Source organism: Xenopus laevis, chromosome 4S, assembly GCF_017654675.1.
Source record: "Xenopus laevis strain J_2021 chromosome 4S, Xenopus_laevis_v10.1, whole genome shotgun sequence".
In the NCBI taxonomy this organism is placed as follows: domain Eukaryota; kingdom Metazoa; phylum Chordata; class Amphibia; order Anura; family Pipidae; genus Xenopus; species Xenopus laevis.
In genome coordinates, this window is record NC_054378.1 from 118,543,933 (window position 1) to 118,570,148 (window position 26,216).

At 41.8% G+C, this 26,216-nt stretch overlaps 1 protein-coding gene across 4 annotated transcripts in view; it reads right to left on the reverse strand.

Annotated features, from left to right (window-relative positions):
• LOC495433 (histone-lysine N-methyltransferase SETD5) overlaps positions 1–26,216 on the reverse strand; it is an 81,382-nt gene that overhangs the window by 35,688 nt on the left and 19,478 nt on the right. For 3 of the 4 annotated variants that reach the window (XM_041561763.1, XM_041561761.1, XM_041561760.1), the window contains exons 2-4: positions 11,084–11,145; positions 4,176–4,359; positions 120–234 (exon numbers count right to left, since the gene is read on the reverse strand). In XM_041561763.1, coding sequence (XP_041417697.1) covers positions 120–234; positions 4,176–4,246 — 186 coding nt within the window. In that variant the 5' untranslated portion in view covers positions 4,247–4,359; positions 11,084–11,145. The remainder of the gene's footprint in view (positions 1–119; positions 235–4,175; positions 4,360–11,083; positions 11,146–26,216) is intronic. The other variant, XM_041561762.1, reaches the window with a different exon arrangement.

The following is a 26,216-nucleotide window of genomic DNA, read 5'->3' on the forward strand; positions in this document are numbered from 1 at the left end:
ATTAGGATCCGGTATTTGGAAGAATCTTTCGCAAAGGCTTAGGGGGTTCGGCCGTAACCAAAATTGTGGATTTGGTGCATCCCTAATAGAATATATAATAAAAGTTCAAATTTACACACCATACTTACTGCATATGGCAGGCCTCTGTAGCCATGACTCTGGGTGCCAGGGTAATTGTGGGTAGCGTAAACCGTTTTCCCACTGACAGCTGGGCTAGCTTCTACTGATTCAGGGCTGTAGAGGAGAAAAAGGTTTAACTTTTAGCTATTATGTGTAGTTAATGTTCATTTCCTAGTGAAAACATTTTTTTATGTGTCAAATAACCCAGGTTAGCTAACTGTGGCCTTCCAGATGAACCATTCCATTTAAAAATGAACTGTAAGCCATTGCACTTTACCAACATTTGCCTCCATGAACTTAAACATGAAGAGCTGTAACTTCCTAACTGCTGGGCTGTCACCAACCTAAAGTGGTTTCTTGAAAATTGTAGTCAAAGCTTCGGCCAGTTGGTGGCAGTATCCGGTAAGGCCTGGCCAAGGAGATGTGAAAATTGCATTTTATTTTCCAACAGATTCAGGGAATGTTAGACACAGATAAGAAAAGGGACTATTTTAAGACATATTACAGCGCTCACCTGAGCACACAGATAATAGGCACGTACACAGCAGGAATGAAAGTACCGGGTGTATTTATTGCGAGTCCTCTGGGGGGGTTTAAACGCTGAACCCCACACGTAATGGTTTTTATAAAGTTTAAAAAGCAAACCCAGAGAGTGATTAAATACAGTATGCCAGTATTTATTGGGGATGCCCCGAATCCAGGATTCGGTCTTTTTCAGCATGATTCGGACGAATCCTTCTGTCCGGCCAAACCGAATCCGAATCATAATTTGCATATGCAAATTATGGACGGGGAGGGAAATCACGTGACAAGGAAGTAAAACAATTTTCCCCTTCCCACCCCTGATTTGCATATGTATAATAGGAATCGGATTTGCCCGAATCTTTCACAAAGGATTTGGGGGTTCAGCCGAATCCAAAATAGTGGATTTCGGTGCATCCCTAATATTTGTATTTATATATAAACGAAAGGCAACATCTCCTCCTAGCCCAGTAGGACAAAACTATGGCATTCCACCTGTTAGAACCACCACTTTAGCCGCACTCCTGGCATTGCTGGGAGTTGTAGTTCTTGGCAGCTGGTAGTTAGATAGTCTGACAGCCCTGTTAAAGGAATTTATAATGATGCTGATGCAAGTCATACAGACAAACACTCCAAACAAGCTTTGTATCAACAAGATTGAAAGCACATAAAGCGAGTTTCCTTTGAATGAACCCACAAACTCGCAAACTCTGAAAGTTAAAGGGTAAGTAAAACCCTAAAACCAATTCACGATCTGTAGGCTGTCCTTATGCTACTGTTCAAAAGCCAAAACTATGAAGACGTGAAAAGGACTGCTTTTTATGCCACGGAGATACTGAACCTGCAGGCTCATACTACAGCCCTAAGGCATAATAACAAAGAACATTACATAAAGCAGTTTAAGGCTTTACTTGTTGTTTAGCAAGGGATTTGTTGTGTACACAGAGTATCCCATCCCTCACCAGCTGATTTAATGCATGAGAAGAAGCAGCCATGCTATTTGGGAACCTTTGCACCATTGAAATGTTCTCACTACTAATGTTGCCTCTAGTGAATGATTTAAGGGGAAAAATGGCTATGGATATAGAAAAAAGTTATTTTCTGCACACATCAAGAGCCATTCTTCCATAATATTCTCAAGGCTGTGTTTACCTTCAATCATTCTGCTGCCTGCAAAGAAACTATCTGAACAGGCTGCTAGAGTAGCCCCAAGGTAATCTAAAAGTCAGTACAGGTATGGGACCTTTTGTCTAGAATGCTTGGGACCTGAGGTTTTCCGGATAACGGGTCTTTCTGTAATTTGGATCTCCATACCTTAAGTCTACTAGAAAATCATGTAAACATGAAATAAACACAATAGGCTGGTTTTACTTCCAATAAGGATTAATTATATCGTTTGGATCAAGTACAAGCTACTGTTTTATTCTTACAGAGAAAAAGGAAATCATTTTTTAAAATTTGGATTATTTGATTATAATGGAGTCTATGGGAGACAGCCTTTCCGTAATTTGGCGCTTTCTGGATACCAGGTTTCCAGAAACGGATCCAATACCTGTATATCCAATCTTAAGTCCCCATACAATGAAGTGGTGGGAAGTGACCTGTCCATGGTGCAGCAAGATGTGTTAAAAGAGTTGGAATAAAGTACATCCAGGAAGATGTTGGTTACAGGACATTGAAAATCTTGGGAAGGAGATGCCATAGAGAAAGACAGCCGACACTGATCCGATCCTTCCATTAAAGGAACATTGGGGAGCAACACAAGCATGAAAAATGTTCTTGGGGTGCCAAATAAGGGCTGTGATTGGCCATGTAGTAGCCCCTATGTGGATTGTCAACCTACATTGAGGCTCTGTTTGGCAGTGCACCTGGTTTTCTTGCAGCTAAAACTTGCCTCCAAGCCTGGAATTCGAAAATAAGCACATGCTTTGAGGCCACTGGGAACAACATCCAAGGGGTTGGAGAGTAACATGTTACCCACAAGTTACTGGTTTATATAAATAAGCTGCTGTGTAGTAATGGGGGCAGCCATTCAAAGGAGAAAAGGCTCAGGTTACACAGCAGATAAGCTCTGTAGAACATAATGGTGTTATCTGTTATCCACTATTTAACCTGTGCCACCATTGCTACACAGCAGCTTGTTTATATAAACTATAGTAGTGTTTCTGAAAACAGATCAGTTTTACCAGTGCTGGGCAACAGTACATGATATTTTCATTACATTAAAACACTTTAATTTTATGGTGTTACTGTTCCTTTAGGGTAAGGACACACGGGCAGATTCAGGGAGATTAGTCGACCAGGCGCCAAATAGCCTCTTCTTCGGGGCGACAATCACCTCGACCTGCCTTCCCGCCTGCTATAATGTAAAATCGCCAGCGGGATGGCACCCGCGGCGCTTCTTTTTCTCGAGTCGCCGAAGTTTCCTTGTGAGGCAACTTCGGAAAACGAAGTGGTGCGAGTGCCATTGCGCTGTCGATTTTTCATTCTAGCCGGTGGGAAGGTAGGAGGAAGGCAGTTCGGGGAGATTGACGCCCCGAAGAAGAGGAGATTTGTCACTGGGGCGACTAATCTCCCCGAATCTGCCCTTACCCTTAAGTGCTGCACCACCAACTCCATCCTCTTTCTGGGGATTCCTCTCGGCTGTCCTGGGCTGTGCACACATACAGTACCATAGCAATAGCAATTGGCACATGTGAAGTAAAATCTGAAATTTTACAATACTGCTCATGTGCACAGTCTAGGACAGGATATCTTTGGGAAGCTACACAATGCATAGAAAAGTACTCTGGGATAAACTTTGAACCCCCTTTGAATACCACTTTAAAGGAAAGTCAGCAATGCACCTACGTGCAAAGAGACACAAGAGTGCACTTTGTGTGAAAAATCTATTTATAACGCAAAATATAGGGCAAATGTTCTGTGACACACCAAGGTTTGCCCTTTTAAGGAAACCGAGTGGCCTTGCTTAAAATATGAGGCACGTTTTGCTTTTAAATCACTGTGCAATAGAACATTAAGGTCAGGAAAGTTTTACAGACAATAAAATATATATTACAGGAAAACTGCAGAGGAATAAGGAGCAGAAAGTAAAGTAGAAAGCACAGGAGGGTAGGTCAGAAAGTCTTTCAAAATGCACTAAGTCAAAAAGCACTTTCTTTCATAACAGGATTTAGTGTAGGGATGCACCGAATCCAGGATTAGGGTCAGGATTCACCTTTTTCAGCAGGATTCGGATTTGTCCGAATCCTTCTACCAGGCTGAACGGAATCCTAATTTGCATAGGCGAATTAGGGGTGGGAAGAGGAAAATCGCATGACTTTTTGTCACAAAACAAGGAAGCAAAAAATGGTTTCCCCTTCCCACTCCTAATATGCATATGCAAATTAGGATTCGTTTCAGTATTCCGCCGAATCTTTAGGGAAGGATTCGGGGGTTTGGTCGAATCCAAAATAGTGGATTCGGTGCATCCGTAGTTTAGTGTGTTAAAGGCCATGAACCCAACACACAAATCCTATGGAACTAGCACTCACTCTGAACCGGCGGCCATGTCTGAATAGGATGTATCTGGTGTGGTGACTCCCAGAGGGATTGCAATGCTCATGACGTCCGGCACTGCAGTCGGAGAGAATCACGGGGTCGGAATCGCAACGACTGACCACACCAAGGGCGGGAAGCCGCAGATCCTCGAAAGACACTTCACGGACATGAGGAAACCTAGAAATGAAACATTGGTATTACTCGTTTTGTACAAATCAAATATCCGATATTTCATCTAGCTAAATAAAAACAGTAGAAATGACAGTCAATACATGGGGCATAGAACAGATTACATGTGCATGTACCAAGGCAATGACTCCCAAACTCTAGGAGCTTTGTACCCTAGGGAAAGCCAATACAATTCAATTTTTGGGAACACCTGCCAGCCATAAGGTCAATCTGTTACAGCAAAACAGAAACAGCAGCTTGGTGTTAATAAAGAACTTGCTTCCAGTAAATTCCAAGGTCCGAGAGCAGCCAAGTCCAGTGAGAAGCTTGTCACTAAAAATCTAAAGTGCTAAAGGTGCTAGCTATCAGATATTCACTCTTGTAATGCTGGGATCCTGAGTTTAAAGGGATACTGTCATGGGAAAAAATGTTTTTTCAAAATGCATCAGTTAATAGTGCTACTCCAGCAGAATTCTGCACTGAAATTCTTTTCTCAAAAGAGCAAACAGATTTTTTTTTTTATATTTAATTTTGAAATCGGACATGGGGCTAGACATGTCAGTTTTCCAGCTGCCCTCATTCATGTGGCTTGTGCTCTGATAAACTTCAGTCACTCTTTACTGCAAGTTGGAGTGACATCACCCCCCCCCAGCAGCATAACAACAGAATAATGGGAAGGTAACCAGATAGCCTACATGAGTAATAACCTAATGTTTTACTGAAAATGTATTCTTTCTTCTGAGAGGCTATATGCCATAGAGGTGTTTTGACCACTGTTGTTCTCAAATGGTAATAGCATGCAGGGACTCAAATGGAGCTTTCTGAAAACCCAAATCAGTGCCAGTTCATAGAATGCACGTGCAATATGGTTAAGCTCTGGCAAAAATGTCTGAACATCTGGGTCCCTTGAAATACTGTTTTAAAAGGAAAACCCACATAGCTGAAACCTGTACCTTCAACCAGAAACGTAACTAGAGGGGGGCGGGCCCTGGCGCAGGACGCGCAGCGCCCCCCCCCCCCTCCGTACACCCGGAACTGGTCGACGCAAAGCGGCGCACGAACTGCCGGGGGGCCCTGAGGGGGTGCGGGCCCTGGCCCGCTCACACCCCCTGGTCCCCCGGTAGTTCAACCACTGCCTTCAACAAGAGATATTGAATCCAGCAGGACAGAAGCCGAAAATAACTGCCAAAGCACATTTTTGGGTTCAGAAGTTAAACCTGATGATATATCATAGATGACGTTCCTAAACATCAGTATCATGGAAATCGCCTGCCAAGAAAACATTTTTTCTTAGGAACTTGGATTTAAAGTCCACACTGCTAAAGAGATGAAGAAATGTCAACAACTAATTCCTTGAAAAGAGAAACCAAGAAAACTGAACATGGACTTTCACTTCCCAAACTATGACTTATGAGCTGCTGAGTATTCACATTTCACATGATTCATTCAGTTATAGCACACACAAGAATTCTATTATTTTCAATTTATATATATATATCAAGTTCTGCTTCCATGTTGAGCTATAATAAACAAATTATATCTTTCCCAGAGACTATTATCCCACTGGCACCATCTCTCCCTACTATACCTGCTATCCCACAGTCACACTCCCTTCCCAGAGACTATTATCCACTGTTACTATAGGCACCATCTCTCCCTACTATACCTGCTATCCCACAGTCACACTCCCTTCCCAGAGACTATTATCCACTGTTACTATAGGCACCATCTCTCCCTACTATACCTGCTATCCCACAGTCACACTCCCTTCCCAGAGACTATTATCCACTGTTACTATAGACACCATCTCTCCCTACTATACCTTCTATCCCACAGTCACACTCCCTTCCCAGAGACTATTATCCACTGTTACTATAGACACCATCTCTCCCTACTATACCTGCTATTCCACAGCCACACTCCCTTCCCAGAGACTATTATCCTGCTGTTACTATAGGCACCATCTCTCCCTACTATACCTGCTATCCCACAGTCACACTCCCTTCCCAGAGACTATTACCCCTACTGTTACTATAAGCACCATCACTCCCTACTATACCCGTTATCCCACATTATTACATAACAGATTTTGGTCTTGTTAGTTACAGGGTAACCAGCTGTTGTAATAAGTAAAGAGAACTATGTATCATTTCTACTGAAGAGGCTTGGGCTCCTGGTGTTGATGCCACAACTATGGCTTACATTGCATTTCAATAACTATTCCTTCTTTTAGTCCCATGATGCAACAGCAGAGTGTCCTATTAGGACAGATACAGTTCAAGGCAACCGGGTTAAGTAAATATATAAAATAAGATGGGACAAAGCTTCAATCCCTTTCATGTTTCCTATTAGCATGTTTGCTGTGCTTCTAAGCCACTGAAAATCAAAGCAAACAAGCCTGATTATTTTGAGCTTTGCCCAGAGCTGATAATTGGCTTGCAAGCAACGTCTGTATTTCCTGTTTTGCCCATGAAACACACATGATTATTTTTAATGATGACCATTTTTTCATGAGTAGTTTACTTTGTTCCCCGATCTTGACAATTGGATTTCTAGGCTTCCATGTATCATTAAAGGTGAATTATCTCGAAAATGAAAATTTCATAGAAGCTTTAGCATACTGAAGAAGTTTTCTAAATATAATCAATTACAATATCCGTAATATTTTTGAAATAATCAAGTTTATCTTCACTATCCCTCTCTGAGCATCTGTTTCTCTTCATTCTTTCTTCATGCAGCAGTTGGGTGTCAGATATTCACTGACATTTAGAGCCAATAGATCTTATAGGTAGGTCTCCTTTTGCCTAGAACAGTGATCCCCAACCAGTAGCTTGTGAGCAACATATTGCTCTCCAACCCCTTGAATGTTGCTCCCAGTGGCCTCAAAGCAGGAGCTTATTTTTTAATTCCAGGCTTGGAGGCAAGTTTTAGTTGTATAAAAACCAGGTGTACTGCCAAACAGAGCCTCAATGTAGGTTGACAATCCTCATAGGGGCTACCAAATAGCCAATCAGAGCCCTTATTTGCCACCCCAAGAACATTTTTCATGCTTGTGTTGCTCTTCAACTCCTTTTACTTCTGAATGTTGCTCACAGGTTGAAAAGGTTGGGGATCCCTGGCCTAGAAGATGTATTAGAATTCACTCTATTAAAATTACCAGACATCATGTCTCTCTACATGCAGGATTTGTGCAAAAGGGCATTTATTTTGTCAGATTTTGTTTTTACTGGAATCAGTTATTCGAGTGAGCTCTAATACATCTGCTAGGAAAGGAAGTCTCCCTATATGATATATTGGATCTAACTAACAATGAATATCTGACACCCAACTGCTGCAAGAAGACAGAATGAAGACAAACAGGTGCTCAGAGAGGGATAGTGAAGATAAACTTGATTATTTCAGAAATAATTCATAATTTTTCAGTATGATGAAGCTTATATTGAATTTTCATTTTTGCAATAGTTCCCCTTTCCAAAAAAACCCCCAAAAAACTGATTTCACCCCTGGATACACTTGTAATCAAACCCCGCACATGACATTGCTTTAGAGGCAAATTGCTGGTGAGTTACTCGGACAACAGCCAAATTTACTTATATTTTCATTTCTAAAAACAATTAAAGTTTTAATTGTTTTGACCCTGTCTCAGCAACAGTGGCCACAATAAAAGACCAACAGTCACAAAGCTACTACCCATACACAAAGAAAACAATAGCATATTTTAAACTAACAACAAGGATGATGTGCCATGAGTTAAGTGGTGTTCAGAGACTGCCATGTCTATGGAGATATGAAAGCTAAGCAACTGATGGCTCACATGACAGCACATAATTGTATACACAGTTGTTATTACATAAAATGCTAATCTGCATGGCATCAGTATGGAGGTATTTTGCATAATGCAGCCTTTGCCAAATCACTAACCAGGCAGTAAAAGGCAAAGCTATGCATTTTTTGAATGATTTGAATCTGACAATTTCCAGGTTGATAATTACAAGTCTTTTTAGACAATAAAGCACCGTGGCACTTTCTGCTTATTTCGCCAGATAAATTCCATAAGGAGGATCATTCTTTGTGTCAGAAAAAATTACTATTTGAGATAAACATTTGTTTGATGCACACAAGTTTTTGACCTCTAATAATTAAAAGGGTTGTTCAGCTTCCAAACACTTTCAGTTCAATTGTTTTCATATTGTTCATCATAAACAAAGACTTTTTTTAATTGATTTCCATCTTTTTTCTTTTACTGTTTTCCCCAAAATTAAAGTTTAATGTTCCTGTCTCAGTCTGGCAACTCAATGATGCAGGAACATCTGAACTGTTACACTTTGCTACATTTAGTTGATACAATTAGATGATACATTTCTCAGCAGTCTCTCTGGAATATTAGCAAATTTTGTATCAATTCTAACAGCTGCCTTTAATAAAACTCAGGAATTCTGATCAGCAGGGACAAAAAAACAAAATTTATCAATCTAAAACAGCCATACAGCTGGACAGCCATAGCTTGAAGAGTTAATACTTTCCCATGAGCAACCACAGCAACAACAACCAGGTTCTAGGGCAACTGCCCTTAAGCTTTTGTAGAAGCACTTTACCTGCAAAGAGGGATGTGCAATGGTTTGTCTATCTATAACAATCACTACAGAAATATTAGCAGAAGTTAAAAACGAGGGGTGGTTACTCTGGCGATAAAAAAACCATGCCAAACGCTGGGTACTGCAAGAATTCGGGGCTCCTATATTATCAGAGCAGGCGGAGCCCTATACTATCAGAGTAGGCTGAGCCCTATACTATCAGAGCAAGCGGAGCCCTATACTATCAGAGCAAGCGGAGCCCTATACTATCAGAGCAGGCCGAGCCCTATACTATCAGAGCAGGCCGAGCCCTATACTATCAGAGCAGGCCGAGCCCTATACTATCAGAGCAGGCCGAGCATTATACTATCAGAGTAGGCCGAGCCCTATACTATCAGAATAGGCCGAGCCCTATACTATCAGAGTAGGCCGAGCCCTATACTATCAGAGTAGGCCGAGCCCTATACTATCAGAGTAGGCCGAGCCCTATACTATCAAGAGTAGGCCAAGCATTATACTATCAGAGTAGGCCGAGCCCTATACTATCAGAATAGGCCGAGCCCTATACTACCAGAGTAGGCCCAGCCCTTTACTATCAGAGTAGGCCGAGCCCTATACTATCAGAGTAGGCCGAGCCCTATACTATCAGAGTAGGCCGAGCCCTATACTATCAGAGTAGGCCGAGCCCTATACTATCAGAGTAGGCCGAGCCCTATACTATCAGAGTAGGCCGAGCCCTATACTATCAGAGTAGGCCGAGCCCTATACTATCAGAGTAGGCCGAGCCCTATACTATCAGAGTAGGCCGAGCCCTATACTATCAGAGTAGGCCGAGCCCTATACTATCAGAGTAGGCCGAGCCCTATACTAGCAGAGTAGGCCGAGCCCTATACTAGCAGAGTAGGCCGAGCCCTATACTATCAGAGTAGGCCGAGCCCTATACTATCAGAGTAGGCCGAGCCCTATACTATCAGAGTAGGCCGAGCCCTATACTATCAGAGTAGGCCGAGCCCTATACTATCAGAGTAGGCCGAGCCCTATACTATCAGAGTAGGCCGAGCCCTATACTATCAGAGTAGGCCGAGCCCTATACTATCAGAGTAGGCCGAGCCCTATACTATCAGAGTAGGCCGAGCCCTATACTATCAGAGTAGGCCGAGCCCTATACTATCAGAGTAGGCCGAGCCCTATACTATCAGAGTAGGCCGAGCCCTATACTATCAGAGTAGACCGAGCCCTATATTATCAAAGTAGACTGAGCTCTATATTATCAGAGTAGGCTGAGCCCTATATTATCAGAGTAGGCTGAGCTCTATATTATCAGAGTAGTCTGAGCCCTATATAATCAGAGTAGGCTGAGTCCTATATTATCAGAGTAGGCTGAGCCCTCAAAAAACAGTAAACGTTTTTTCCCCTCTAATTTTAGAGCCCTATATTATCAGAGTAGGCTGAGCTCTATATTATCAGAGTAGGCTGAGCTCTATATTATCATAGTAGACTGAGCCCTATATTATCAGAGTAGGCTGAGCCCTCAAAAAACAGTAAATGTTTTTTCCCCTCTAGTTTTAAATTGACTTCCTGCCATAACTGCCAGACACTGAAAAGGTTAATATGACATATTCCACCCTGCCTGAAAGAGCGTCCATTTACAATCACAGAATAAAAGAATGTCCCTGAAGTGACCTAAATGCTGCTGAATTTTGTGCAGTGCGTATAAGAGCTATCTCCTATGCCTCTATGAATATGCACCAAATCACTCTCTTTATTGATTCCCCCTCCTCTTCTCCTGCCCACAGCTGGCATTCTGCAGTAAGACTCCCAGCAGTACCCAGGCACGTTCTAACCTCTCAGCTTCTTCTAAATCAATAGTGAGATTTGCAGCAGTGCCGTCAGCTTGTGCTAATGGCAAGTGGACTGGGTCCCCTCCTTTATCCTGTCCCCAGGGGGCGCTGTGATTTTCTCAGACACCTCTCTGTGGCTGGAGGAGCTATTGACCCCAAATCTTCCCACAGGGATTCACTCCATCCGTTCAGCTCAATTAACCAGGACATTTCATTCCAGCAGAAGAAAACAAGATATTCCATTAACCCAACATATACCAAGATATAAAGATCGTGGCACAGAGCAAATGGCATCTAATAAATAAACCACAGCGTTACCTTTAGACAGGCCAATGGCCGTGAAGTCCCAGTAATCTCTTTAGACCCAGTCCTCCGGAGACCTGCAGAATGAGAGAAATCAAAGGTTTTGATACCATGACAACACTAGGAAACCAACATTCAAACCATTTGCCTTAAGGACCCATATCCAGGTGTAGTGCTCGATCTGAAAATTCAGCAAAGGTGTGAACAGGTCAGAGAAGCCAAAACGATACTCCAGGAGAGGCAAAATTTAAAGAGATACGGTCATGTGAAAAAATCTTTTTTTCCAAAACGCATCAGTTAATAGTGCTGCTCCAGGAGAATTCTGCACAGAAACCCGTTTCTAAAAAGAGCAAACAGATTTTTTTATATTTTATTTTGAAATCTGACATGAGACTAGACATATTGTCAATTTCCCAGCTGCCCCAGTCATGTGACTTGTGCTCTGATAAACCAGTCACTCTTTACTGCTGTACTGTAAGTTGGAGTGATACAACCCCCCTCCCTTTCCACTCCCAGCAGCCTAACAACAGAACAATGGGAAGGTAACCAGATAGCAGCTTCCTAACACAAGATAACAGCTGCCTGGTAGATCCAAGAACAGCACTCAATAGTAAAATCCAGGTCCCATGGAAACACGTTCAGTTACATTGATTAGGAGGAACAACAGCCTGCCATAAAGCAATTCCATCCTAAAGTTCTGGCTCTTTCAGAAGGCACATTACCAGGCAAAATGACCTGAGATGCATCTACACACCAATATTACAAAAAATACACTTGCTGGTTCAGAAATTAAATTTTATATTGTAGAGTGAATTATTTGCAGTATAAACAGTGTAATTAAGAAATAAAAACAATATAAAAATCATGACAATCCATTTAAGAGCTGGTTAGAATGGACCTGGCTAAGTGAGAACTTGAAGTATCCCTAGGAAAAGTGTCAAAAGATTCTCTCCTGCTGTCACACCCTCTTTTCTTCTTCTAGTCCAGGGGTCAGCAACCTTTACTATCAAAAGAGCCATTTTGCCCCCTCCAGAAAAATAGTCTGGAGCCGTAAAACATAACAGTTTATAAACTTTTAAAAGTTTTAACCTTTTTTTAATTTTACAACATCAGAATACAACAAACAGAAGTGCAGTGTGTATGTGTAGGCCTACTTTGAAATAAATAAAACACTGAATAGCCCTATTAAATGTTCGTCTTCTCATCTGTTTAATGTGACTTCTGTTTCTGAAGCTCCATGCTGATCTTTCCTCTCTTGTCTTGAGTGTGTGACCGCTGTAAGGACCATGAGGAATCATCTTGCTGCGGCTCAGTCTTGCCCGTCACTCCTGGGACGTCTATACAGCCCTCGCACCTGCTGGCGGCTTCCCGGTCTTACACTCAAGAAGCAGCCAGCAGGTGCAGGGGCACCTAGATGACATCAGGACAGGACTGGCAATCTGTGGGTTCTGGCAAATGCCAGAGGGGCTGCCATAAGGTGCCATAGAAAGTCAGTATTTTGTGAGCTGGTGTGGGCTGATTGGGCCTCTGTGTACCTGAAATGCCAGGGCCTATTTTATTTCCAGATCTGGACGACATGACAGGGAAAGCCACAAGACAGAGCCGCAGCAAGCAGGATGAAGAGCCGCATGAGGCTCCAGAGCCGCGGGTTGCCTACCCCTGTTCTAGTCACATAGTCTCATATCACAAATGGCTGCCTAGCCGTGTGTGCTGCAATGTGCATTAAGTTGAAGAATACTGTACAAGTCTTTTGGGAGGACTCCCAGATTATGACAGACAGCAGGTGGGCAAAGTCAGTTGTCTAAAGGGCACAGCAAAACACCTGGGTACTACCGAGATGCAAAGAAGAAATTACTGGATGTGAGGGTAGCTAGAAATCAAAATGCATGTCCCTACCTCTCATTACTGTACTTGGAGAGAGGAACATCTGCCAGTTAGGAGGGCCCGCGGCACCTCGTTTTGTTGATGTATGTCAATGTAACATCACTATAGAGGGCAGGGGAATAAAGTGCTACTCTATAAATAAAATGCTCTGCAAAGGAGAGTACTAATAAGGTAAATCCCTTCCTTTCCCTGACAGGATGTGTAATGATACATGCAGCACAATGCTCAGGAAATCACTGCACCGCATGATAACCAAGGGACACACAATGCCTCTGGATAGTATAGGGTTAATGTTGCAGAGATACCAAACCTGTGGTTGAACACAAACTCCTAGGTGTGTGTGTGTGTTTCACCTCCAACTACTCTGTTTTTAAAGGAGAACACCCCCCCCCCCCCGAATAATAAAACATTATTTTAATTACTTTGAAACGTGAAGTATATTAAAGTAATTAAAATATAATGCAGTGTTTCTCTGCACTGGTAAAAGATGTGTGTTTGCTTCAGAAAGACTATTATAGTTTATATAAATAAACTGTTTTGTAGCCATAGGGGCAGCCATTCAAACTGCTGTAAAAAAGGAGAAAAGGCATAGGTTACATAGCCGAGAACAGATAAAACACCATTGTATTGGACAGGGATTATCTGTTGGACAGCAGATTATTTATATAAACTATAGTAGTGTTTCTGAAGCAGCTTTTAACAGTGGATGCTAACGGTTTATTATATATTCCTTTAAAACACTTTCATTTTCTGGTTTTACTGTTACTAATGTATTTTCCATGTTGACTGAAAGAAGTTAAGTACCGAACATACAAGGCTTTTTATCACTGCCAAAGCTGAAAAATAAAAAACCACATCCTTTGATAATTTCAAAACAAAATCAACACAAACCAAAAACAATTGGGGAAAAAATTCAGGCTCCATTTACCCAAAATTGCTTCCGATTCCACAGCTTTGTGATTGGCGGAGCATGTTGAGAGGTGAAGTTCTGCAACAGGCATCCTACACAGAAGTTGTGTTCTTGACAGTGCTCAGCAGTAATGTTCCTTACACATGTTAGCCACCACAGAGGACTCTGTGTTTTGTGCTTCTGTACCAGCCCAAGGCAACCACAGCCCTTTATCAGAAAAGATCTGTGTCTCCAAAGATGCCCCAGTAGCTCCCCATCTTCTTTTCTGCTGATTCACTGCACATGCTCTGTGCTGCTGTCACTTACTGAGCTTAGGGACCCACTCACAATATACAGTACACATAGAATAGAAATGTCACAATATAAGGCTGATTAGTAATTAATACAGATAATTACTACATGGCAGCACAGAAACCAGTGCAATTAGCATCAGAATTTAATAATCAGCAAACCTGTAGCATCAGCTTATATTACAGACCAAACTCATTTTCTGCTGGATAATTAGTGACGAGCCCTAAGCTTAGCTTCTCAACAGCCAATCAGAGCCCACTGTGAGTGTCACAGACACTTTCCAAGATGGTGACCCCCTGTGACAAGTTTGAAGTCCTGGATCATTGCTGCTATTGACAAGCTCAAACTTTAGGCTGGTGAAATAAATACAGTATATAAAATATGGCATTTGTAGCCAGTCATTTTTAGGCTTTAGTTCTCCTTTAACGGTCTGCTGTATGCGGTACAGCTCTGGGAGCTGCTTCACAACACAGACTGCATGTCCCAGGAGCACAATCCTGATAAATGCTGCAGTAAACCAAATAAAGCACAATGGCTTGGCATGGGAGTGGATAGCAAAGAGACTCTGAAACAAGGTTCTGGGGCCAAAGTACTGATCAGAGACACTGGTACATGATATGCAGAGACCTGGTTTGGATTCCCGGTCAACTTGATGTGACCTTGGGCAAGTAATCCAACCTCCTTCGGCCACAGGAACCAACAATACAACACTGTTCTACTTGCTGCTCTATATGAGAGCATTATTCACAGCTGCATTGTCAGCAATATGAAAGGACTGAATGGCAGCATCAAAGAAATAACCAGGACAGAATAACCTAGAGTAGCAGAAAAGCAAGGGGACCGTGCGGAGGGGAATTAGAAGCAGAAACATGTGCTCATGGGAAGATGGCCACCCAGAGGAGCAGGTGTTTATGCTCCAGTGATTTTGGGGAGGGGGGGGGAAGTAAACAAAGGAGTTTCTATGGGGGAGGGGTTAATTAAAGCATCAGTGAAAACAAATCATGTCGTTTTAAATAACGGAGCAGAGGATCCATGGCTTCAAAACAAATCCTGAGAATAGCCACTGAGATTAAAGGGGAACTATCGCGAAAATGAAAATTTTATATAAGCGACATCATACTGAAATAAGAAACTAAATACAAGCAATTAAATATTCTGCATTGTTTCTGAAACTCTGAAACAATCAAGTTTATCTTCGCTATTCCTCTGTCAGCAACTGTTTCTCTTCAAGCAGCAGTTGGGTATCAGAAATGAACTGACAGTTAAATCCAATATATCTTTTTTTTTCCTAGAAGATGTGTCTATCGCGAAAATGAAAATTTTATATAAGCGACATGATACTGAAATAAGAAACTAAATACAATCAATTAAATATTCTGCATTGTTTCTGAAACAATCAAGTTTATCTTCGCTATTCTGCTGTCAGCAACTGTTTCTCTTCATTCTCTCTTCAAGCAGCAGTTGGGTGTCAGAAATGAATTGACAGTTAAATCCAATTTATCTTTTTTTTTTCCTAGAAGATGTATTAGAGCTCACTCAAATAACTGATTCCAGTACAAACAAAATAACTGCCTTTTGCACAAATCCTGCATGTAGAGAGACATGATGTCTGGTGATTTTAATAGATTGAGCTCTAAGGGCTAGTCCACACGGGGAGATAGCGACGCGTTTGCGGTGACAAAGCGCCGCAGGCGACAGTTTTGTATGGGCGCCTATGTAAAAACGCCTGTGCTAACCACACGAGGCGATGCGCTTTTCAACAGTCGCCTGAAAAAGCCTGGCGAGGCATTTTCAGGCGACTGTTGAAAAGCGCATCGCCTCGTTTGGTTAGCACAGGCGTTTTTACATAGGCGCCCATACAAAACTGTCGCCTGCGCCGGTCGCGGCGACTGTCGCGGCGCTTTGTCGCCGCGACCGCAAACGTGTCGCTATCTCCCCGTGTGGACTAGCCATAATACATCTTCTAGGCAAAAGGAGCCCTCCCTATAAGATATATTGGATCTAACTGTCAATGATTATCTGACACCCAACTGCTGCATGAAGAACTTGATTATTTCAGAAAAGATGCCGAATTTTTAATTGATTGTATTTGTAATGTTTCTTATTTCAGTATGACTAAGCTTATATTAAATTTTCATTTTTGGGATAGATCCCTTTAGGTTTATCTCCTAGGAAATGACAAAAATTTTTTTTAAATTTTGGCAAGCAATGGCAGACAGCAGAGGTCCAAACCAGACCAATAAATAGTGATTGTCTATGGCATTTTTACAGCAGCCGGTCTGGCAATTGCCAGAATCTACAAATTGCCAATCCGGGCCTGATGTTGGGTTTCAGACTACATGGCGACTGCTTCAGGGGCACCCAGAACTGACTTTTGGGAGCAGCAAGAGGGAGTCTGTTACCATAATGCTTCCTTTAGGTCGCACTGAACAATTGTTTTTACTGATGTAATGTCCCACGTGGCATTCTCTCAAGCAGCTGAAGGCCATGAGTGGAGAAAATGGCAAGGCTATCCTTTCTGCTGGCAGTGACTTTAAAGGAGAAGGAAAGCTACCAAAGCAGTTTATTGCCAATAGATTAGTCACAATAGTCCAACCTGTAACACTATATTTATTCTGCAGAATGCATAACCGTACCTGAGTAAAAAGCTCTAGAAGCTCTCTCTGTTTAGGATAGCAGCTACCATATTAGCTTGGTGTGACATCACTTCCTGCCTGAGTCTCTTCCTGCTCACTCATAGATCTGAACTCAGAGTACAGCAAGGAGGGGAAGGGGGAAAAGGTAGAGGGAGTGAGGAGCAAACTGAGCATGCTCAAGCCCTAGCTCTCGAGGTTTAAGATTAAAACAGGAAGTCTGATACAGAAGCCCATGAGTACACAATAGAAGGAAAGAAATGTGGTGTTTCTTTTAACAGAGGACTCAAAGCAGCATTACTTGAGGGTTTACCGGTGTATTTATATAGACCTTTCTGATAAAGCTTATTTAATGTGAGCCTTTCCTTTTCCTTTAATGGCATTACGGGGCAGATGCCAAGTCATTAGCAGCAGGCACCGTTGGAACTGACATTTTCTCAGTTGACAATTACCAAGTGTCAGACTTTATAGGTCCAACTCCACAGTAAGGCAAACCGGTATAGAAAACCATTGTAAGCTCTTTTTTTAAAAGTCCTTCTTCACCTCTCTTGTCATGGATTGTACAGTGTCGCTTATTATGCTGGCGCTTTATAAATACATATTAATAAGTGTCCACCCAATATTTCCAGAGCAATATATTTTTAGCACAAATCTCACCCTATTGTGCCTCTAGGCTGCCTGTACCCTTGGCACTGAAAGCATCGGCACATGTGCAAGGACTGGAGCCCTCCTGTTACCAGAGAAGCGGAAGCTCAGGTTACAGCTAAACAGTTGCATGTGCATAAATCTGTTTAATTGGGACAACCAGCAAGGAGACATTATGCCAACGGGCATGAGAAAAGACGCAGCATTTGTGTTTATGTAGACCCAAAAGAATGGCCAGCAGTGCTTCATATGCAACTGGAAACAAAATAACACAATTATGAAAGAGCCACCTACACAGAATGATATAATCGGGAGAAACTCAGCCAAAGCAAGGGGGGTTCTACTTTCAGGGAAAGGTTTTATGCAAAAACTTGAGTGTGATACCTTGAGTCGGTTAATGTATACACACACACATAGGCTCTTACCCACATTACCTGCTCAGACTCACTAACCAATGCAAAATGCTATCCGTAGCCTGACCAGATACCTACTGCTTACATAAAGTGCCATCATCATAGACATGAAGCAAACGCATCCTGGGGTGGAAGTAGAAATAAAAAACCGTAGCTAAAGAAAAAAATAATGCACCCGAAAGATATACACCAATAGCCGTAACCTCAAATCCTAACCACCAAATGCATTTTTGCAGGTAACCTGCATGTTCCCAACCTGCTACAAGACTATACGTCTGCACCGTACATGTAGAGATCCATTTATTTGGCAAGGTCGCTTAAAGGAACAGTAACATCAAAAAATGAAAGTGTTTTTAATTAATGAATAAATAATGTAGTGTCACCCTGCACTGATAAAACTGGGATGTTTGCTTCAGAAAGACTACTTTAGTTTATATAAACAAGCTGCTGTGTAGCCATGGGGGCAGCCATTCAAGCACAGGATACACAGTAGATAACAGATAAGTACTACTATAGTTTATATAAACAAGCTGCTGTGTAGCCATGGGGGCAGCCATTCAAGCACAGGATACAAAGTAGATAACTGATAAGTACTACTATAGTTTATATAAACAAGCTGCTGTGTAGCCATGGGGGCAGCCATTCAAGCACAGGATACACAGTAGATAACAGATAAGTACTACTATAGCTTATATAAACAAGCTGCTGTGTAGCCATGGGGGCAGCCATTCAAGCACAGGATACACAGTAGATAACAGATAAGTACTACTATAGTTTATATAAACAAGCTGCTGTGTAGCCATGGGGGCAGCCATTCAAGCACAGGATACACAGTAGATAACAGATAAGTACTACTATAGTTTATATAAACAAGCTGCTGTGTAGCCATGGGGGCAGCCATTCAAGCACAGGATACACAGTAGATAACAGATAAATACTACTATAGTTTATATTAACACGCTGCTGTGTAGCCTATATATATATATATATATTATATTATATTATAATATATATATATATATATATATATATATATATATATATTCGCCAATGGGAGAAGGAAAAATTGCAGCATATTTAAAAGGTGTAAGTTAGAACTATTAAAAACCTGGACATGTTATGAGCATCTCCATGATTATGGTCCAATAAAGCTTTCTCAAAGTAACCAGGAATAGTTTCAAGCACATTAGAGGGGTATGACACCTTTATGTTATCGAATGAGCTATTCTTAGGATTGGACACCCATTTATAGTTTTAGGATCATTTCCTGCCTTCAAGATGCCACATAAAATATAAAATGAACCATTGCAATTTTTCCAAAATATCATCATCTACATCATATCAAAAGTTCATGTTAACACCTACAATACATGTGACAAGCAATGGCTGGAGCCCAGATTATCGTCTACAAGTCCCACAATCCCATCACTTCAACATGAAACTAAGTAAGGGAGGGGTCGGACGACTCTGCAAAAATGGGGGGGGGGGATGAGACAGACTATCATGGTAAGAGTTCTGCAGCGGGTTCCCTGTGGGTTGCAGGTAGAAGTTTCCGGAGCAGGTATAGACGCGGGTCGGCGGTCAGCGAGTTTTACTCCTTTTTTTCTGAGCACTTCCTGTTTTACTCCTTTTTTTCTGATCACGCCTTCTTCTAATGATGTCACTTCCAGTTTACAATGACAGCACTTCCTGTTTCTTGATGGTCAGCGGGTCGCCCATAGGGTACTTGCAGGTCGGGTAGTGGGCCCAAGCGGGTAAGTATGGGGGTTGCGGGTCATATCCGGGTTTAACAAATTGGTTCCTCTCAGGACTCTATATCATGGTTTTCTCTGAGTCTGAGGAATCATGCCCATGACAATAGGGTTTTTTTCCCCCTTTAGAATCCAGCCTAGTGTCTAAAGAGACTGAATTGTTTGTAAAGAAACAAAACAGGGTTTTTTGCTTTGCTCTGAAAGTTTATGCCGTAATTAACACACAGTCTAGCTCCTCCCTCCCAAAGCCTTATTCAGCTCAAAAATAAATGGATTAATATGAACTCTTGCTGGGCTTAATATTAAGCAAGATACATTAATGCTTATTGGTTATGGTTCCCGAGAGCAAGTTCAATGAACAGCGTGAGGTTTTGTACAATGTCAGTGTGTATATAGGAGCAAGGGGAAAGGAAGAAGCAGCTGGGGAGGCGGCCTCGGGAAGGAAGGAGTGAGCTCTGGAACAAAGGTGACTCTTTTCGGATCAGCCAGACTTTGTGTGGTTTTGGGAAGAGGCAGGAAGAAGGGAGAGGGCACTGAAGAGACAGGGCCTTGTCTGCTTCCCTCTTTGTAGGGAAGGATAGAGTTGGCCGCTGTCCTACAGATGATGCAATCCTGGTGTAAAGAGGCTGAGAGCAGACAAAGTGCAGTATCAATAATCCATGCAGACTCAAGGGCACCTCCGTGGATCTCTCTCTTTCGATCTCTCGTTAACCTTTTTACTTCCAGCCTGAAGTTCAATTCAAGCACCACAAAACAAAACAGTTCATGCAAAAACAAGGCTGCATAATAAAGCTACTCTAACAGAATTTAGCTGGGCATACACCCGAAAGGCCCCCATACACGGGCCGATAAAGGTTGCCGAAAGACAACGTCTGCAGCTTATTGGCGCGTGTGGGGCCATCCAACGGGCTTCCCCGATCGATATCTGGCCAAAAGTCGGCCAGATCTTGATCGGGCAGGTTAAAAAATCACGTTGGATTGCGGCCATATCTGTGTGTGGATGCATTCCCACGATCCGATTGCCCGATATCAGGATCATAATGCATCCGATATGGGCAGACGGATAGCGGGACCACATAAAACGCACAGATGCAGCCGTGATCTGACGGGATTTTTCGGATGACCCCACACACGAGCCAATAATCTGCCGACTCAGTCTCGGACATCGCCAAATGAGCGGATGTCTATGTCTATGGCCACCTTAAAGGGATACTGTCATGGGAAAAAAAATTTTTTCAAAATGAATCAGTTAATAGTGCTGCTCCAGCATAATTCTGCAATGAAATCCATATCTCAAAAGAGCAAACAGATTTTTTTATATTCAATTTTAAAATCTGACATGGGGCTAGACATATTGTCAATTTCCCAGCTGCCCCAAGTCATGTGACTTGTGCTCTGATAAACTTCAATCACTATTTACTGCTGTACTGCAAGTTGGAGTGATATCACCCCCTCCCTTTTCCCCCCAGCAGCCAAACAAAAGAACAATGGGAAGGTAACCAGATAACAGCTCCCTAACACAAGATAACAGCTGTCTGGTAGATCTAAGAACAGCACTCAATAGTAAAAACCCATGTCCCACTGAGACACATTCAGTTACATTGAGAAGGAAAAACAACAGCCTGCCAGAAAGCATTTCTCTCCTAAAGTGCAGGCACAAGTCACATGACCAGGGGCAGCTGGGAAATTGACAATATGTCTAGCCCCATGTCAGATTTCAAAATTGAATATAAAAAAAATCTGTTTGCTCTTTTTAGAAACGGGTTTCTGTGCAGAATTCTCCTGGAGCAGCACTATTAACTGATTCATTTTGGAAAATTTTTTCCCCATGACAGTATCCCTTTAAGATGCAATCTTTTCCCACACAGGCCAAATCACACTAATCTTATTGGCCCTGCTCTCCCCCTCTCATTTAGCGAGGGGGGATCTTTAGATAAACTACAGGCCCCTAAAGGATGCCATCAATGCGCTGTAGCAACCCTCACCCAGCTGTGCACTGGAGTGTGTGATATAAAACGCCTCATTCTAAGCAACTTTTCAACTGACCTTCAATTTTTTTTTTTTTTTTATTATTTGCCTTCTTCTGACTTTTCAGCTTTCAAATAGGGGTCACCGACACAATATTTAAGACAAAAGCTCTGTTAGGCTACAAATACATTATTTCTACTTTTTATTATTCATGTTTCTATTCAAGCCTCACCTATTCATATTCCAGTCTGTAATTCAAACCAGTGCATGGTTGCTCTGGTAATTTAGGCCCTAGCAACCAGATTGCTGAACCTGCAAACTAGAGAGCTGCTGAATAAAAAGTTATAACTCAAAAACCACAAATAATGAAAACCAAATGCAAATTGTCTTAGAATATCACTTTCTACATCAGACAAGTTAATTTGGGTGAACAATGCCATTTCAAGGTGGAAACACCAGATTTTGAAAGTGGCAAGGACACAGGTTTTTTGGCTGCATTGCCATTTCTAGAATGCAGATTCATGAAGCTCATTAGCAAGGACATTATGAAGCAAAGGGGCTCTGCCCAGCAACATGTGTGGCTAAAAATACTGTCTGTCCTGGCAATCACTGGCACCCCTGCTTCTTTCAGCACCCTTAGCCTCATACTCTTCTTTACTCCTAGCTTTACTTTAAGGTACCAAGTTCTGAGATCAAACCTTTCTCTTCCATTAGATGGATTCTACCCCTCAGACCTGCAATCTGTGGTTATTGGCAACTGCCAGAGAGGCTGAAAAGTCACTATTTATTAGGCCTGTGGAGGGCATTTTGGGTTTCTGTGTAAAGGTATGGGATCCATTATCTGGAAGCCCGTTATCCAGAAAGCTTAGACTTACGGAAAGGCCATCTCCAATAAACTCCATTTCATCCAAATAACACACATTTACACAAGTTATTTCCCTTTTCTCTGTATGTAATAATAAAACAGTAACTTGTACTTGATGCCAACTAAGATATAATTAATCCTTATTGGAGGCAAATTCAGTGTAATGGGCTTCTTTCATGTTTAAATTAATTTCTAGTAGACTTAAGGCAGGGTTCCCCAACCTTTTATACCAGTTAGCCACATTAAAATGGGAAACGATTTGGGGAGCAACATTGGAATGAAAAAAGTTCCTTGGGGTGCCAAATAAGAGCTGTGATTGGCCATTTGGTAGCCCCTATGAACTAGCAGCCTACAGGAGACTCTACTTGGCACTATACTTCGTTTTTGTCCAATGAAAACTTGCTTTCAAGCCTAAAATTCAAAAATAAGATACTGTTTAAAGCCACTGGGAGCAACATCCAAGTGGTTGGTGAGCAACTTGCTGCTCATGAGCCACTGGTTGTGGACCATTGACAAAGTATGAAAGATCCAAATTACAGAATGATCCGTTATCCGGAAAGCTCCAGGTCCCACGCATTCTGGATAACAGGTCCCATGTACTTGAAAAGCCAGGGGATAGTTTGAATCCTAGTCCAGACCTGCTGCCCCTGATACAGTAATGTTAATCTTATTCCCACTGAAAGCAGCAGAAACATCAATGGGCCTCTGTCTGCTTTTAGTACAAATTATACATAGAAATATAACGGCTAAGTGCCCTGGTGATAAAGCCTGTGACATCAGGTGACTACTAGGGATGCATTGAATCCACTATTTGGGATTCGGCCGAATCCTTTGTGAAAGATTCAGGCCAATACAGAACCGAATCTGAATCCAAAATTGCATATGCAAATTAGGGGCAGGAAGGAAAAAGTGGGGAAATGAAACCGAGGGAAAACTTAAAATCAGTGGATGTAAAATTGAGGTTTCCCTGTGTGTGTGAATTAAGAATGATTAATTGATATTACCTTTGTAACTATAACTGTGCATAATACATTTCCCTGATTTTACATTTTCCTGGATTTTACACCATTTTTTTTCTGGTCCAGTGAAAAACGTAAAATGGGGGTTCAACTGTATTAAAGGGGATCTGTCACCCTAAGAAGTAATTCCAATTTCTTATCTATTGTGCTTGTTAAGCAAAATAAACTTTACTAACATTATAAAAATGAATCGGATCTTGGTTGTAGTGAGCTTCGAAATTCACCACCACAGCAAGCAGGCAGCAGCCATTTTGTAGACACTGTTATTAAGACAAGCAATGAAAACACCTCCGAATCCTGTTTATGCGCCAGAATGACATGATGCCCATGCCTTTACATTGGCTACACAAATACAGACTGTGAACAGGGTGGGGCAATGTGAGGAGTGCAGCAACATGTAGGAAATGCAGAATAGAAAGTGAAAGAAATAGCTTAGCCCGCCTCTATGCCTAAGGCAGACAGTATATGATTGACAGCTAAAATCTTTAAATGCATTTCTAACAAGTATGAATGTTTTAATGGAAAAAATAATTTGGGCTTCATGTCTAATTTGGAAAGAGCTTTTACTATACAGCTTTTTATGTCTGGGTGACAGGTCCACTTTAAGAAAGCGGTCAATTCCATTAGGCAAAATATTATTTTTGGGTTCACCTCCCCTTTAATCTAAGTTCATCACAAAATAATACAACATACATGCGCTGCCTCCAGCCCATGTGCAGAAGTCCATAATACAGCAATGCTGTTAATATTCATAAGGTTGTGCAACAGTCCTATATACTGTGATATTTACTGTACAACAGTGAGACAGAAGCCACCTCCCTTATCAATGCAGGAGTGTTAGGAGAAGAGATTGCCAAGATTTGGTCTCTGTTACCATGGAGACAGGACATGGAACACGGCATGTGAGGGTTACTCCAACATACGTGTAATGACATCCTAGCCCCATATCGCTGCACGTTATACTGTACAATAACAGCCATTATAACATGCTATCCTTTGCTTTGGGAAATGCAATATTTACTGGTTTTTTTTTGTTTTTGTTTTTTTCCAAAGACAAATAAGATTCCTGCATTTTTTAGTATTTGCCATCTGGACGGTTCATACCCCTTCTCTCCCACTGAGAGGGAACTGGGGGAGGGATATTTTAGCAGCATCCCAGGTCAGGCTGCCATGAGAGCAGATCTGAATATATAATGGCACATTTTCCTTTGGCACGGTCACAAGGCTGCATACAAACGACTTGCTGCAGATGATTGTGCAGTCACAGACATGCCCTACGCATTACTAACGACTTTCCGGCACACGGCTGTAGGACATTATAAGCACACTACTAGGGGAATGCTTTTAGATTGTAAGCTCTATTGTATAGGGCCCAATTTTCCTCCTGTATTCATCATGTTTGATGTATTAAAGAGCACCTATCACAGCCAAAATCAACACATATTAACAATCTGACCAGTACAAGCTAAACACATTTAATCAAACTACATATATAGTTTTTTGAAAAAACTGCAGGTTTTAAAAAAATCCCTTACTTTGTCAAATGGGTTCTTTCACTGAGGGAGGCCATACTGTGACTATAACAGAGACTCTAATATGCAAATTTCAGGAGCATGCTCAGACCTTGTCCTATAACTGACCCAGTGACATAATAAAAAGAGCTGGAGTGGAACTATGCCAGAACCCAAGTGTTGCAGCAGAAAGTTTGCAGGGGACTCCCAAGAACTGCGTCGAGAGGGGTGTCAAAGTACAAACTTAGCCCAGGGTCAATGCACCTTAAGGTGTCCATACATACAGAGAGACACTCGTTTGGCAAGGTCACCAAATGAGAGTTTACCTCTTCCCAAGGTGGGCATATGTTAAAACCGGACCCGCACATCAGTAATAGTCAGCCAAAAATGTAATGTATAAAGGCTGGAGTGACTGGATGTGTAACATAACAGCCAGAACACTACTTCCTGCTTTTCAGCTCTCTTGGTTTCCACTGATTGGTTACAAGGCAGTGACCAATCAGAGACTTGAGGGGGGCCACATGGGTCATAACTGTTGCTGAATGCTGAGGATCAATTGCAAACTCACTGAACAGTTATGTCCCATGTGGCCACCCTTCAAGTCACTGACTCAGTTAGAAAGCTGAAAAGCAGGAAGTAGTGTTCTGGCTATTATTTTACACATCCAGTCACTCCAGCCTTTACACATTACATTTTTGACTAACTATATTAGAAACATTTTTTTATGTTGCACAGACTATCTTTCCAGACAGTTTTTGTTTTTACACTGCACTGTTCCTTTAAATCAGGTCAATACTCTCTGCTATTATTATACCATTTCATTTCACTATTCTGCCCTTTAAATGTGATATTTGAAAGCAGCAAAAGTATAACTAGGGATATATGCCAGAACAAGTTCAAATAAATCTGTTTTAAAAGCCTGACAAAATGCCACAAGGTACCCATGATGTACCCAGCAGGGCTTAAACATAAGCTGCTTAAAAATGACTCAAGGGGTAAGTCATAGCCAGAACTGAAAGCAGCAACCGGAAGGAAGATGTAACAGTGAGCAAACCAACACACAGCAGCCTACACATTGCAGCAGTACAGCCAAAAAACTGTATTTTTCACAACAAGATAAAAATGATAAATGTGATCAGCTGTACATCACATCTTGCCAAAGGTCCAAGATTAAAGGGATTCTGACATGATTTTATGGTGTCGTTTTTATTTCTAAAATTACACTATTTACACTGCCAATAATTCACTCTACAATATA